Here is a 14,704-nt window from a genome sequence, read left to right as displayed (position 1 = left end):
CTGAAATCCAATACACATAGAACATGTCCTTGATATTGTGCACTGCCGGCAAATAAAACATCAGCCTCAATATCTGCAATGTCTGTCTGTGCGCTAAAAGATTTCCTTCATTACTAAAAACTTAGCTTATGCTAATCTGCATATTATTACAGGGATTTTCTAATGTACTAGTATCCTTCTCTTAGCACTGTGGCCTTAAAGAGGTATTCCAACCAAAGACATCTTATCCCCTATCTAAAGGATGTCTGACCGCGGGGGGCCCAACATGGCGGGCCCAACGTGCAGCAGCCGTATTCTATGCGGGCTTGCTGTTCCAGTCTCAGAAACCTCTGTGTTTCCAGGACTGGACTCTTGACATCACACCAAGCCCCCTCCATTCATGTCTATGGGAGGGGGGAGGACATCCGCCACAAAGTCATGAGGAGGCGTGGCATGACGTCTCCAGTCTCAGAAACACAGAGGTTTCCAAGACTGGAGCAGTAGGCCTGCATAGAATGTGGCTTCTGCACGGAGATTGCGGGGGGGTCCCAGTGACGGGCCCCCCGCGATCAGACATCTTATCCTTTATCCTTTGGATATGGGATAAGATGTCTTTGGCCGGAATACCCCTTTAATGCAGTGGGGTCATCAAGTTTGGATTGGACCTTGGCAACATCTACATGGACTTTTCATGTGCTCTGTGCTTATATGGGATTCATACCACTGTCTCTACCACTGTTGAAAAATGTGAATGAATGCATTCAGTACATAAAACTAGAGAATATGCCAGTACTGTAGAAATAATAATAATTTTTATTTTAAAAAATTAGATTATTTTAATATTATTATTATAATATGGGACTTCCCCCCATCAACTTCAGCATGACTGGCTGACTGTATAAAGTGTATGGGGGTCTTATAACAGGTGATGATGTTGTAGGAGAAAAGGGTCAAACATGTTGGGTTTCAACTACTTTTCCTTTTGCTCTTAGTTCGATAAGTTGGATAGTTTGAAGCGGCTTCCCCCCTCCTCCATGCTAAATGTTCATGTGTATGGTGAGATCAAAAGAAACTGCTGTCAGCGAATAAACATGTATGGCTACATTTACAGGATCAATATATTTGAGGATCATAAAACTCCTAGTAGATGTCAATCGAACCCTACAAGTGTTAGACAAGGACTACTTTGAAATCATCCATATGTATGTAATGACTATGTAGTTACGATTTATTCACCATCTGTTGAGAGTAGCCAGTAATACCTTTAGTTAACTGGCTCTATATAAACTTTAAAAGTGGACTCAGAATACCACTTTAAGCAGATGAAAATACTATAGGTGATGCTACATCTGTATTCTGGTGTCTATCCTTGTTTGATTTAACTACAATCCTTCTACTGGTTAGGGTTCTTTCCAGTTCACGTTTAGAGTTCAAAATGCTCACCGTTTATTAGTAGAGACAAAATGGATTGTCATAATATTTTGGAGTATATTTACAATGACTGATTTAAGATGATCATTATTAAGGAAACTAATGTTAGTATTATAATACTATTATGTACTGTTCTGGATACACAACTGGTGTCTGTGTCATCCCTTAACTAATTCTCTAAACAGAGATCTGCATGAAAGCTGAGGTCAAATGCTCATAGAAAACATATGTAGAAAATGAAAACAAGAGGAGAGAAAATAGGGGATATCTCCAGAGGTTGTAATGTCGCTAGTTATTGTCACAGGCTCGTGCCTTGGCCACCTACATGATGAAAGTGAGTGATAGTTTGATTAAAGCTGGAGCCCTGAAACCATATAGAGACTCTATTTCATGTGTCTGTAATTCATCACAGAAAAGAACCTGTTTGTTGTGCCTCAGGTATTTGAAGAGCAATGCTGTATAGCCATATTCTTCAAGCAATCAATGCATGAAGAAAGAGCACAAAGCCAACATCATATTGGTGGAGTACAGCAATCTCTGCTGATAACAAAAGGCAGAACTTTACCACTCCCTGAGATATTGGATATACTTCAACCATATAATGCATCCACATATTTAACCCTTTAAGGACTGCCATACAGTGAGAGCTACAAAACTAATATGTGCAAAAGTAAAAAAAAAAAAAAAAATGTACATTTGTCATCCACATTAGCATGTTATTATGTGTCTATAACATAACACATGACTTTTATATGTGACACCTGCCATGGGCTAAACATGCTTTCTATGTCTCTACTTTGCTTGGAAATAAGAAGATAAAGCACTGCTCAGCTCAGCTTAAATACTCTCCCTGTCATGGCAGACGAAGGCACACTTTAAATGATCTTGATGTGATGATAGGCTAGGGACCAGCAGTAATGCGCGGCAGGCTAAGGATGTCATCCAAGCGCTCGGTAAACTAATAGATACTTCAAATGAAAATATGCAGTTTCCCTGTACAGAATGTATCCCATTGAGAAAAACAAAGTATTTTTATCAGCTCAACAGTTCTGCCATTCTTGAACTACAAGCCAGATGTAATTGAGACAATTACACTTTCATGATGAATGTGTCTGATTTGAAGGTACATTTTCTGTATTAATAGAATCGCCACGTACATAACATATGCCTGTCCCAGATGACACAACAGATCCTTAAAGGCAAGCAGGGCTATGTCTGCTCCACCAGAGGCCTATTAATTCAGAAAATGAAAAGAAAACGCCAGCAATTCAATAAACTCCCATGAAACCCACTCATATACATATGGTTATGGCTTTACTGGGCTCATTTTGCTAACTCAACATGCATCATTATTCATAAACACTAGAATTTCTAAGTCAACTGAAAAATAAGACTGAAAACTATGAATCAATCATGTTATCCACATGCAATACTATCAATATACACATTTCCAGTGGACTCCTACACGGTTGTGAATACATGCTTTACTGCCTGTTAAGGTCATTTACAAGAATGGAACATATGCCTCCTGTAGCTCATATGTCATTTGCTAGGCATGTTCTGATACCGATACTAGTATCAGTATCGGGGCCAATACCCAGCATTTGCATGTTAACGGGGAATTGTTTAATGTTCCCGATACCATGTCCGATACCTGCTGCAGTGCGGCCCAGCTTCGCTGCCCCGTCTTCCTGTCCGCATCATGGTGTCCCATGGAGGAGCATGTAACACACACAGAACTCTGCCTCCTCCCCTGTGCCCAGCGTAATGCTATGGAGGAAGCAGAGTGAGGTGTGTGTCACATACGCCATGATGCGGACGGGAGAAAGGGAGACCGGGGCAACGGAGCGGAAAAACCTGAGGACAGCCACAGGTGAGCGCTGTCTACAAGGGGGGGGGGGCTGCTGTCTACAAGGAGGACCTGCTGTCTACAAGGGGGGGGCTGCTGTCTACAAGGATGACCTGCTGTTCACAAGGCGGGTCACTGTCTACAAGAGGAGGCCTGCTGTCTGCAAGGATGACCTGCTGTCTACAAGGGGGGCCTGCTGTCTACAAGGAGGACCTGCTGTCTACAAGGCGAGTCACTGTCTACAAGGGGAGGGCCTGCTGTCTACAAGGAGGACCTGCTGTCTACAAGGCGGGTCACTGTCTACAAGGGGAGGCCTGCTGTCTACAAGGAGGACCTGTTGTCTGCAAGGAGGACCTGCTGTCTACAAGGGGGGCACGCTGTCTACAAGGAGGACCTGCTGTCTACAAGGGAGGGCCACTGTCTGCAAGGGGGGGGGGCTGCTGTCTACAAGGGGGGCCTTCTGTCTACAAAGAGGGGCCTGCTGTCTACAAGGGGGGGGGGCTGCGGTCTAAAGGGGGCTGCTACTAATGTCTGCAACTATCTATACTACCTACAAGGGGATACTATTAAAGGCAATCTTACAGGAGGGTTACCTGCATAACTTGAATTCATAGGAAGATCTTGCAGGTGACCTGGTTTCTACAACTGCTCACCATGTGATCATCATTGCAATGTGCTCACCATATGATCATCATTGCAATCGCTCCGGAGACATCGGTCTCGCTGCCAATGCAAACTCCCTGTTCAATGGAGAAGAGAGAAATCTTGGCTCATACTACAGCACTACTGTTCACAAAAAGGAACCCACATATCAGCACGGTAAGCAGCGCCAGAAACTGGGTCACCCTGGTGTCAGATTCCCTTTAAAATAAAGGTACTCGTAATTGGTATCGGCGAGTACTAGAACTAAAGTATCGGTACTCGTACTCTGTCTTAAAAAAAATGGTATCGGGTATCTAAATTCTTTTAATCTCTCAACCAGAACCCCTGGGTAATTCTTAGCCACGTCTTATTGTGCAAAGTATGCAAATGTTTTTAGAATACCAGAGAAATCGACCATATTAACCTTATAGAACAAGGTGCATTATAGACCCATTGTTACTAATGTAACAAACATTACAGTTTCCTTTAGCGGATGTATAAAAGAGGAGATGTTTTCTTTATAGATGAAATTTATAGCTGTATAAACTGCTATGACACCTTTGAATGTTTATTTTTTGTTGTGTACATATTATAATTCAAAAACATTTTCTCTGTAGATCTCAATGAAAATTTCAGCTCAGTTTCTCTTCATTCTCAGTGAAATATATAATTCTGCTTCTCCAGCCCTTATTATTGGTCTCCTGAACCTTCTACCAAGCTAATTTATGACCAGATCAAAGGCATTAGAATGGGAAATCCATTTAGTATTATATTCTGATATACCATATTTACATTTGAAAATATCACATCAGTGAAATTTATGATGAAAGATCTCTAAGGACAGCTTTAATCCTGTTAACACTATTCTTAATTTTCTGTTACTTGAACATCTAACATTCTCAGTAAAAGTCCATTCAAATCAACTGCTAGTGGCACAACTATGGAGGGTGCGTAGAGAGCACTCTCACTGGCCCAGGTGACATGCCAAGGCCCAACAGCCTATCATATAAGAAGACACTAATATTATACTTTGAACATTGCAAGTGTTGGGCTGTAGCACTGGTACTTTACGTTACACTTTAGTCAATGACAGTTTGCTTAGAATTCTGTAATACAATTCCAGTCCCCCCCCCCCCCCCCCCCTCCATTCAGCACTATGGGAGAGTCAAGGATTCCCGAACGCTGCATCTCCGCCCCTGCCATAGAGATACATGGAGGGGGCGTGTCGGCTGGAGCCCCTTACAGGAAATCATGGGGGGTCCCAGTGGTCAGATCCCCCCGATCAAACACTTACCCCCTATCCTGCGCATAAGGGGGATAAGTGTTCTATGGCTGCAATACTCCTTCAAAGTAAATTACAGCTAAGCATATACAAATCTTTATTTGCCCAATTCAATGATAAGTATATTTTTAACAATCAAAGTATGAGATATCTGTCATCAATGCAAAATCTTTCAGGGGATTATGGAGTTAACATGACTTTAATTCACAGTATTCCGTCTTTGCATCTGGCAAAAAAAAAACTATGTATGGTTAATTTATATTGTTTACCTTTCTAAGGTCAGAAAATATAGCCTTGCTTTGTAGATGTCTATAGCAGTGGATTCAGGAGTCTGGTGCTTTGTTTCTCTCTTTATATACTTATATACATCATGTAAAGTGGAAAGAATGATGTCATTCAGTCTCAATAAAAAGAAACCTAATGCATCTATATTTACTGTAAAGAATTAAAGCTCTCTAGCAATGGTGAGATATTATCACTTCTAGAAGGCCAAGCAGCTGTTACACACTGTCTATGACTTTTATTGGAAACAGTCCTATGTTTTATGAACCCCCATTGTGATGATGCAATCTGTCTAGTATAAAGGATAATATATCATGCAGCTACATTAAATATTCCTACAAAGGTTGAGGGGAGTATTTTCTTGAAATAGATTAGACAATTAACCCACAACAGAAGAGAAATGGTGACACTTTAGAAAGGGTGTGTTTTCAGGATCTTGGAAGACTGCCATGGTGTGTTGTAGTACCTCAATACTGTTTCTGAATACTGTTTTTATACCAGTAAGTGACAACCAGAAAAATGTCCCTGGCTTTTAAAATATGCAGATGCATGTAACATATATTTTATATTGGATAGTAGTCCAGCTTACAAAGACATCATAGGTGTCAATATGCTTAAAGGGATCTTCCATTTAACACCCTTGTTCACTGTGCTGATCACTAATCATTAATTCACTTTGCATCTGACATTGTTTAAAAACAGTTGTCGAAATCTTAGGAAACGGGGATGTATGGGCAGCATATGGTGCTTTACATGTACATGCAGGTCAGCTGATTCTATGGGTGGGTTGCCGTTACACTATAAAACAATCACTGCGAACAATTCTGCCCAGATATAGCCTACATGCCTATGGCTAGCAGATATTCATTAAAATAAAACAATATTCAAAGCTGTTAAACAAATATGTATACCTATATACACTGCAATCATCAAATCTATCAAAGATTAACTTTTTTTTCTTCAATTTTTTTTCATCAAAAATGTGCATTTATGTTGACAGTAATTCTAAATCAATTACTACCAAAAATGTAATTTAATGTATTCATAAGCACCGTCCAAACACACACATTATAAAAAAAAACTATCAATATTGTGAGCTTGCTATCCTGAGAAAGCAGTTGTAGCGTATGTCTGGTGACCTTTACTTGGCGCTGTAATTATGTCTACCACCACCAACATGGTAGATGTCGAGCCCTAGTTACACAAGTTATGACAAATACATCTGAAATAGAACAAATTACTTAAACTGCAGAATCAATTTATTTTACCCGGCTCACATAACTGGCATATGCGTTCCTTCTAAAAAACAAGCTCATGTTTAAAGACTATTGTGCAGACATGAGCATGTACACTGTTTCATCATGTAAAATGTAATAGTGTTCCTTTTAGGCAAAAGTTAGGTATTGCAGGGCCACAGTACTAGGTAAGCATCTCTCCCCAGGACATGTTCTAGGAGTGTCAACATAACCTATAGCTCTGCACTCTTGCATATATTTTTGTCCTAGTGATGATTGCATGTTGCAGTTTTACTGTGTTTTTTTTTTCAACAAGATGTTGAAAGATCTGTACAGATAAGATCACATGACCATATCTATTCAGGTCCTCATTACAGGAGGCAGAACATCAAGGTTCTACAGATAAGGCTAGGTTCACATGGCCGTTGTCTCCCATCATTGCTGCCAAACGGATCATACTAACAAACGGATGCAAAAGAATGCCATTAACCCCTTAACGACGCAGGACGTATATTAACGTCCTACGCCGGCTCCCGCGATATGAAGCGGGGTCGCGCTGCGACCCCGCATCACATCGCGTCGGTCCCGGCACTCATCAACGGCCGGGACCCACGGCTAATACCACACATCGCCGATCGAGGCAATGTGCGGTATTAACCCTTTAGAAGCGGCGGTCAAAGCTGACCGCCGCTTCTTAAGCGAAAGTGAAACTATCCCGGCTAGTCAGTCAGGCAGTTCGGGACCACGGGGTGAAATCACGGCATCCCGAACAGCTTACAGGACACCGGGAGGGCCCTTACCTGCCTCCTCGGTGTCCGATCGACGAATGACTGCTCCGTGCCTGAGATCCAGGCAGGAGCAGTCAACCGCCGATAACACTGATCACAGGCGTGTTAATACACGCCAGTGATCAGGATGAGAGATCAGTGTGTGCAGTGTTATAGCTCCCTATGGGAATCAATAGGGGAGCCTATTAGGCTAATAGGCAAAAAAATTAAATAAATAAACAATGGTTTACTATTCTTTTAATACCACACTATATAGTGGTCCAACATTTCTGGATTATAATCATAGCCATAGCTAAATGGGTTATGTAACATATGATCGAGGTGACCTATGCAAATGTTTCATGAACACAATTTTTTACCACTCCTATTATTGAAGGCTATTTTTATTCTTCTCAACATTATAACCCCTATATGTTGTATAGTGAATGGGTGAATTATCTTAGCTTCTGACCTGATCAGAAGACAGCATTGGGGGGAGGTGGTCTGTGCAATGAGACAAATGGATATTCCCAAATTGAGTGGCAATATACCACACCATATTCTTTGTTTCAAACACATATGAGAACTTTAATGAAGTACATGGGAAAATGCACTATGTCCCAAAACCCAGACTCCCACTAATCTTAGGATATAGCAGAGGACAGAAAATGTGCACAAAATGCATAGTCTACTTGAGCTGTTTAACTACATTTTTACTATTCCTGTGAATTATTAATTGGCAGTGACAATTCACAGTTCACTTCTACATAGGATATTGTAAAGTATTGATGAGCCAATCATATGGTTACAATTTCTATCAATTCCTGGGTCTCCTTTGATGGCGTGGTTATTCCTGGTTATCACGAATAACAATTCCATTCTTAGTCATAAATGTTTGTAACATCCTTGACAATCAAGCCAGAAATTCATATATGTTTCCACAGAAGAACCCCATGGATTGTAACAGAGACGACAATGAATGAACTGCAAGCTACAAATGTCAGAGAGGAATCCTTCTACGCTTTTATTTTTAATGATCCTGAATTAGGCACACTCCTCAGGACTTATTTTGGAGGTGAAATTTTTTCTACAAACGTGAATTTCCTCACACTGCTTTGTAGAAGAAGCTTTTATATGCTCTTCAAACAAATGTTATGTACTAAGTCAACAAACTCCTTCCAACTGCACACTAATTATGAAACCATTTAATAGCAAAAGTGGGTCAATGTCATGCTGACATGTATTTGCCCAAGGGGAGAGTATTTTGTCATCCCTTCCTTACTGAAGTTTTTAACAGAGAATCCTCCTCATCATGATCAGCTTATTGAGCCATTCATATTTAATACAGAGATGCTAGGGGTGTCTTCTGAGGTAATGGGGAGACCCCAAGCTAGATTTTACCATTGTAAGTATTCACTGGGCAGTCTAGCCACAGAGTTTGCTAGGCAACATCTAGTTTAGGCAGCTGTCCACCATCCAGAGATAGTGATCATGCTCTATCCTCACCGGTCTGTATAAATAAGTGTGGTCAAATTAATAAAGTAGAAAGGTCCCCAGCATTGAAGAAGGACGCTGGCCATACACTTTAGACAGCTTTCAACCAAACTGTTGTTTGTTCCACTGACAGCTATGACTTCCAATTTCCCAAAATATGTGTATTCTGAACAGACCAACATGTTCCATTACAGACAAAGGAAATAGACAAGCATTTGTTTAAAGTGCTTAAACATGGCTCAACTATTGACACATCAATAATTATGCCCAATGTAATAGGTTCTCAGGTTGCTACCAGACACTTCTGTCAGCAACATTTCTCCCAAAGAACAACAGGATCGGGCATGCTGAAATGCTACATGACCAACTCTTTTCTCCTCTGACATCTGCCATCAGGGGAGTGATAGGAGGCACCCATATACATTATTTTGGTTAATCCCACCTAAATTGGAAGGCTTCTCTGACACATAGCTATGCCTGAGGCCAGCTTTAGGCAAGTAAGCTGATTTTTTGTACCCCCACATGAATAAGATCATAGAAGTGTGATTGGTTGGAGATTTATCCCCAGGGGAGTCTGTGTTTTTCCAGGGTTGCGGATAGAAATTTACCAGCAAATCCTATAAAGTCTTTCCCCTCTGTAGTCCAGCATATAGACGCCCTTAAAATTTATTTTTAATGATGTATACTTGCTTATGATGACAGTATTAACTTATATAAGGAAACAACACTTTTTGTATCCATATATGTAAATCACACTGTGTATGTAGCCTGATCAAATCACCAAATTCTTTTCCATTTAACCCCTAATTTCACATTTATTAGGCGGCATGTCACTAAAAAAGGTGCTAATTCTTGCAAATAGTTTGGCTTCTATTGTTTACATTCTGACTGTTTCCTGAGTCTATTAAACCTTGACAGTTGTCATACAAGCCTCCATTACTCAATCTTATAATCTTTCTCTCCTTCATATTTTAGCATGTCCTCAAAAGAATCTCTTAATGTGTGTGGACTGCTCTCGAGCAACTGCTGTGGCAGCTGCCATGGATGGCATAAAGGAGCAGGATTTCAGCTAAACTCAGAGTGATATTGTTTAGTCTACAGCAGTGATCCACAACTTCTAACTTTCCAGCTGTTGCCCTACAAATCCTAAGACATGCTGGGAGTTGTAGTTTCCAAACAGCTGGCAATGGACAGACTGTGTGCTGTGAATAACAATATAGTAACACAAACAGCAGAATTCATGAGTAGAAACAGTCCAATTTCAGATGGAACAAGTATTGTATACACTGTGTCTCTTTGTATATGCATCCCGGTAAGCTGAGCTGTGTTGAGTTCTCTACAGCATTCAGTTTTTTTGTAAAGCATGGCTTTGTCGTGGTCAGAAACAAATGAAATACAATTGCTTAGTATGGGGCACACATTTCAGCAGTTAACCCAGCAGAAATATTGAAGAAGTCACATAAATAGTGGGTTTCAGGGGGTGGCCTAGGGCCAGTGAGGATCCCACAGCGTTTTTAGCAATCTGTCATAAAAAGGCCTGTTCAAAGGCCCTTGAAGTCTGCCAACCAAAAACAAAACTGCTCACTATGGTCAAGACCTCAAACAGAACAAAGAGCTAGACTTACTTTCAGCATCAGCATGAAGTAGGAAGCACAGAAGTACCAGCACTGGCCTGGCAAAGTTCATCGTCTGACAGCTTGGCACCTGCATGCTTAGGAAGGCCTGATTTCACCAGCTCTCAAAGCCAACGGGTGTCTACCCACTTTAATTGTTTCAGTGCAGTATTTTCACAGCCTGAAAAGACAGAAAAAAATAAAGAACAGATAAGACTATGATTCATTTAGCATATTAATGTCTGATGCCCATCATGCAACACAATGTAAAACTATTCCAATTTTTACATTATACTAACTGAAGCACATTACACACTTTGTGTTTTTGCCAGCACACTCGATGCCAAGAAGCAGCTTGGCAGGGCTGGTGATGTATTTCCCCATATTAGAGCAAAGTAAAACTAATCCCAGATGGTTTCCTCCCATGGTCAGATCATCACCCGAATAATTTATCTTCATAATTAGCTGTCATTTTAGTAAAGGTAGTGGCAGGTTAATGTATTACACATGTTAAAGCACATGCAAAATTCAATACATATTTAGAAAGTGCTACATAGCTCATCGAATGTGGATTTACAAGGCACGGACATAATGTACTGTGGCATCAAAGAGCTTAAATGGTCACTGTCAGATTAAAAAACTTTCTATATGTTGTACATCTTGGCAAAATATTATCCTTTCTAATAAACTTCATAAGATTTTTTTTTTCCTTTTTATAAAATCATCTCTTACAAAATCATGGTTTTGTCCAAGCTAAAGCACAGGCATTGACAAAGTCTAGTAAGTAAGAGCGGGCAAACACCTATCTGTGATCTCTCCTGTCTGATAGGATCCTCTGTGCTCTCTCCTGTCTGATAGGACTCCTCTGTGCTGTCCTCTGTGCTCTCTCCTGTCTGATAGTACTCCTCTGTGCTCTCTCCTGTCTGATAACACTCCTCTGTGCTCTCTCCTGTCTGATATTACTCCTCTGTGCTCTCCTCTGTGCCCTCTCCTGTCTGATAGTACTCCTCTGTGCTCTCTCCTGTCTGATAGCATTCCTCTGTGCTCTCTCCTGTCTGATAGGACTCCTCTGTGCTCTCTCCTGTCTGATAGTACTCCTCTGTGCTCTCTCCTGTCTGATAGCATTCCTCTGTGCTCTCTCCTGTCTGATAGGACTCCTCTGTGCTCTCTCCTGTCTGATATTACTCCTCTGTGATCTCCTCTGTGCTCTCTCCTGTCTGATAGTACTCCTCTGTGCTCTCTCCTGACTGATAACACTCCTCTGTGCTATCTCCTGTTTGATAGGACTCCTCTGTGCTCTCTCCTGTCTGATAGTACTCCTCTGTGCTCTCTACTGTCTGATAGCATTCCTCTGTGCTCTCTCCTGTCTTTTAGTACTCCTCTGTGCTCTATCCTGTCTGATAGCATTCCTCTGTGCTCTCTCCTGTCTGATAGGACTCCTCTGTGCTCTCTCCTGTCTGATAGGACTCCTCTGTGCTCTCTCCTGTCTGACAGGACTCCTCTGTGCTCTCTCCTGTCTGATAGCACTCCTCTGTGCTCTCTCCTGTCTCATAGGACTCCTCTGTGCTCTCTCCTGTCTGATAGTATTCCTCTATGCTCTCTCCTGTCTGATAGTATTTCTCTGTGCTCTCTCCTGTCTGATAGTACTCCTCTGTGCTCTCTCCTGTCTGATAGCACTCCTCTGTGCTCTCTCCTGTCTGATAGTATTCCTCTGTGCTCTCTCCTGTCTGATAGTACTCCTCTGTACTGTCTCCTGTCTCCACATTGCCTCATGTCTGATAGTACTCCTCTGTGCTCTCTCCTTTCTGATAGGACTCTCCTATCAGACCGGAGAGAACACAGAAGAGTCCTATCAGAAAGGAGAGAGCACAGAGGAGTACTATCAGACATGAGGCAATGTGGAGACAGGAGACAGCACAGAGGAGTACTATCAGACAGGAGAGAGCACAGAGGAATACTATCAGACAGGAGAGAGCACAGAGGAGTGCTATCAGACAGGAGAGAGCACAGAGGAGTACTATCAGACAGGAGAGAGCACAGAGGAGTCCTATCAGACAGGGGAGAGCACAGAGGAGTCCTATCAGACAGGAGAGAGCACAGAGGAGTCCTATCAGACAGGAGAGAGCACAGAGGAGTTCTATCAGACGGGAGAGAGCACAGATGAATACTATCAGACAGGAGAGAGCACAGAGGAGTCCTATCAGACAGGAGAGAGCACAGAGGAGTCCTATCAGACAGGAGAGAGCACAGAGGAGTCCTATCAGACAGGAGAGAGCACAGAGGAGTCCTATCAGACAGGAGAGAGCACAGAGGAGTACTATCAAACAGGAGAGAGGACAGAGGAGTCCTATCAGACAGGAGAGAGCACAGAGGAGTACTATCAGACAGGAGAGAGCACAGAGGAGTACTCTCAGACAGGAGAGAACACAAAGGAGTACTATCAGATAGTAAAGAGCACAGAGTAGTACTATCAGACAGAAGAGGGCACAGAGGAGTCCTATCAGATAGTACTCCTCTGTGCTCTCTCCTGTCTCATAGTACTCCCCTGTGCTCTCTCCTGTCTGATAAATGGGTTAATAGAAATAATTTAAAAATCTGTTTAACTTTCTGGCACCAGTTGATAAAAAAAATAAAAAATAAAAGTTTTCCACCGGAGTACCCCTTAAAATTTTCCATTATTTCCATTTTTTGGAGGGATAAATGCCATACCACCTCTGACTGTAGAACACAAAGTGAGGAGTTCTGCCATTTTATCAGGCTTACCATAATGTACCATAGATCTACTAATGAAACCATTCTTCATTCTACCTTCCTTTAGAACTATCCAAAGCATCAAGGTATAATATAACCTTATAATGTGTAATGGTAGTGGGAGATTTCCAGGATACAAAGTTTACATTATTTGCAATAAATATAGAGATAAAGGTAACAGAGTTTATATCTAAATGCAAAAAACATGCAAAAAAGTCCATATAGCTGACAACTGGGCAGATTTTGCACACGTTATATTTCATCAGCACACATGGACTTCATCTTGTCCTTTCATAGTATGTACGGTGCCCCTGACATGACTGAAAGTCACAGAAATCATGGTAGGCCATGCGCTGAGGGCACCAGCTCACTCTTATCATCATAACCATCTTCATGCCAGCATTTCAAATAGCAGCAACATCCATAAGACATCAGTCCTGTCGGACTCAATTTGTGTCTGTGCAAGCGTATCCGAGCCAACTGCTACATAATGACTTTGATGCTATCACAGAGATGGAGATATATAGAATGCGCTTTCGGAGGGAGGAAAGGTTGCTTTGTTTTCTTGTGCCGTTCAACACTTACATTGAAGGCCTGATCCATGGAATTAAAAGGATTTGAAATCACAGGAACAGGTGAAATAATATTGCAATAAAACAGATCTTGAAAGTCAGGTCAAAATCATTTTACTTCGTTATAGATTAAAGGTTAAAAAGTAAAAGAGCAATGCTTCAAAAGCCAACAAAAATAGAATTTTGTTTATTTAAATACAGAATGATATACTGAGTGATTTTTTTTTTTAACTGGTGTTCTAAATTTCTTTCCTCTTGTTGTGATACATAAATAAATTTGTTGTTTTATTATTTCATTTATTTTTTACTATTTTATTTTGTATACTTTATTTTTAAATAAAACCAGCTCTTAGATGGATTGGTACTTTCTATGAGTCAAAGCAGAAGAACAGCTAAGACAGTGTTGGGGGAGGGGCGAGGCCCACAATGGAGGATGCCGAAGGCCCGGCCCCAGAGCGAAAATAAAGGGAAGGTAAGTGAGATTTTTTGGGAGGTGTTATTACCTTTTATTGCTTTGTCAGACCTCATGGGTATTTTACTGCATTGAGTCACAAAACACAGCTCTGATAACTGGTTTTCTTCTAATACTTCTTGGTATATATTGAATATTTAGCCTTTTAGATGTTTATTACATATATAAACATTTTCTTGCATTTTGCACTTTATTAAGTGCTCATATATGAATTGTGGGTCATAGCTTTTTGGGGTGTTTTTACATATCTATATGTTTTCTTTTTTATTATTGTGTACATTCATAAATTGTTAGCTTATTACTGCTTGTGACCCTCAGCCGTCTTTTTAATTTAG

General features: G+C 41.0%; 1 protein-coding gene across 42 annotated transcripts in view; it reads right to left on the bottom strand.

Annotated features, from left to right (window-relative positions):
* The window catches only part of PTPRD (protein tyrosine phosphatase receptor type D), a 1,959,121-nt gene that overhangs the window by 301,988 nt on the left and 1,642,429 nt on the right, over positions 1 to 14,704 (bottom strand). For all 42 annotated transcript variants that reach the window (XM_056521458.1, XM_056521449.1, XM_056521479.1 and 39 more), the window contains one exon: positions 10,587 to 10,755. In XM_056521458.1, coding sequence (XP_056377433.1) covers positions 10,587 to 10,671 — 85 coding nt within the window. In that variant the 5' untranslated portion in view covers positions 10,672 to 10,755. The remainder of the gene's footprint in view (positions 1 to 10,586; positions 10,756 to 14,704) is intronic.

This window comes from Hyla sarda, chromosome 1 (assembly GCF_029499605.1).
Source record: "Hyla sarda isolate aHylSar1 chromosome 1, aHylSar1.hap1, whole genome shotgun sequence".
Taxonomy (NCBI): Eukaryota; Metazoa; Chordata; class Amphibia; order Anura; family Hylidae; genus Hyla; species Hyla sarda.
The sequence above is the reverse complement of the archived record's forward strand: the minus strand, read 5'-3'. Positions and strand labels throughout refer to the sequence as shown.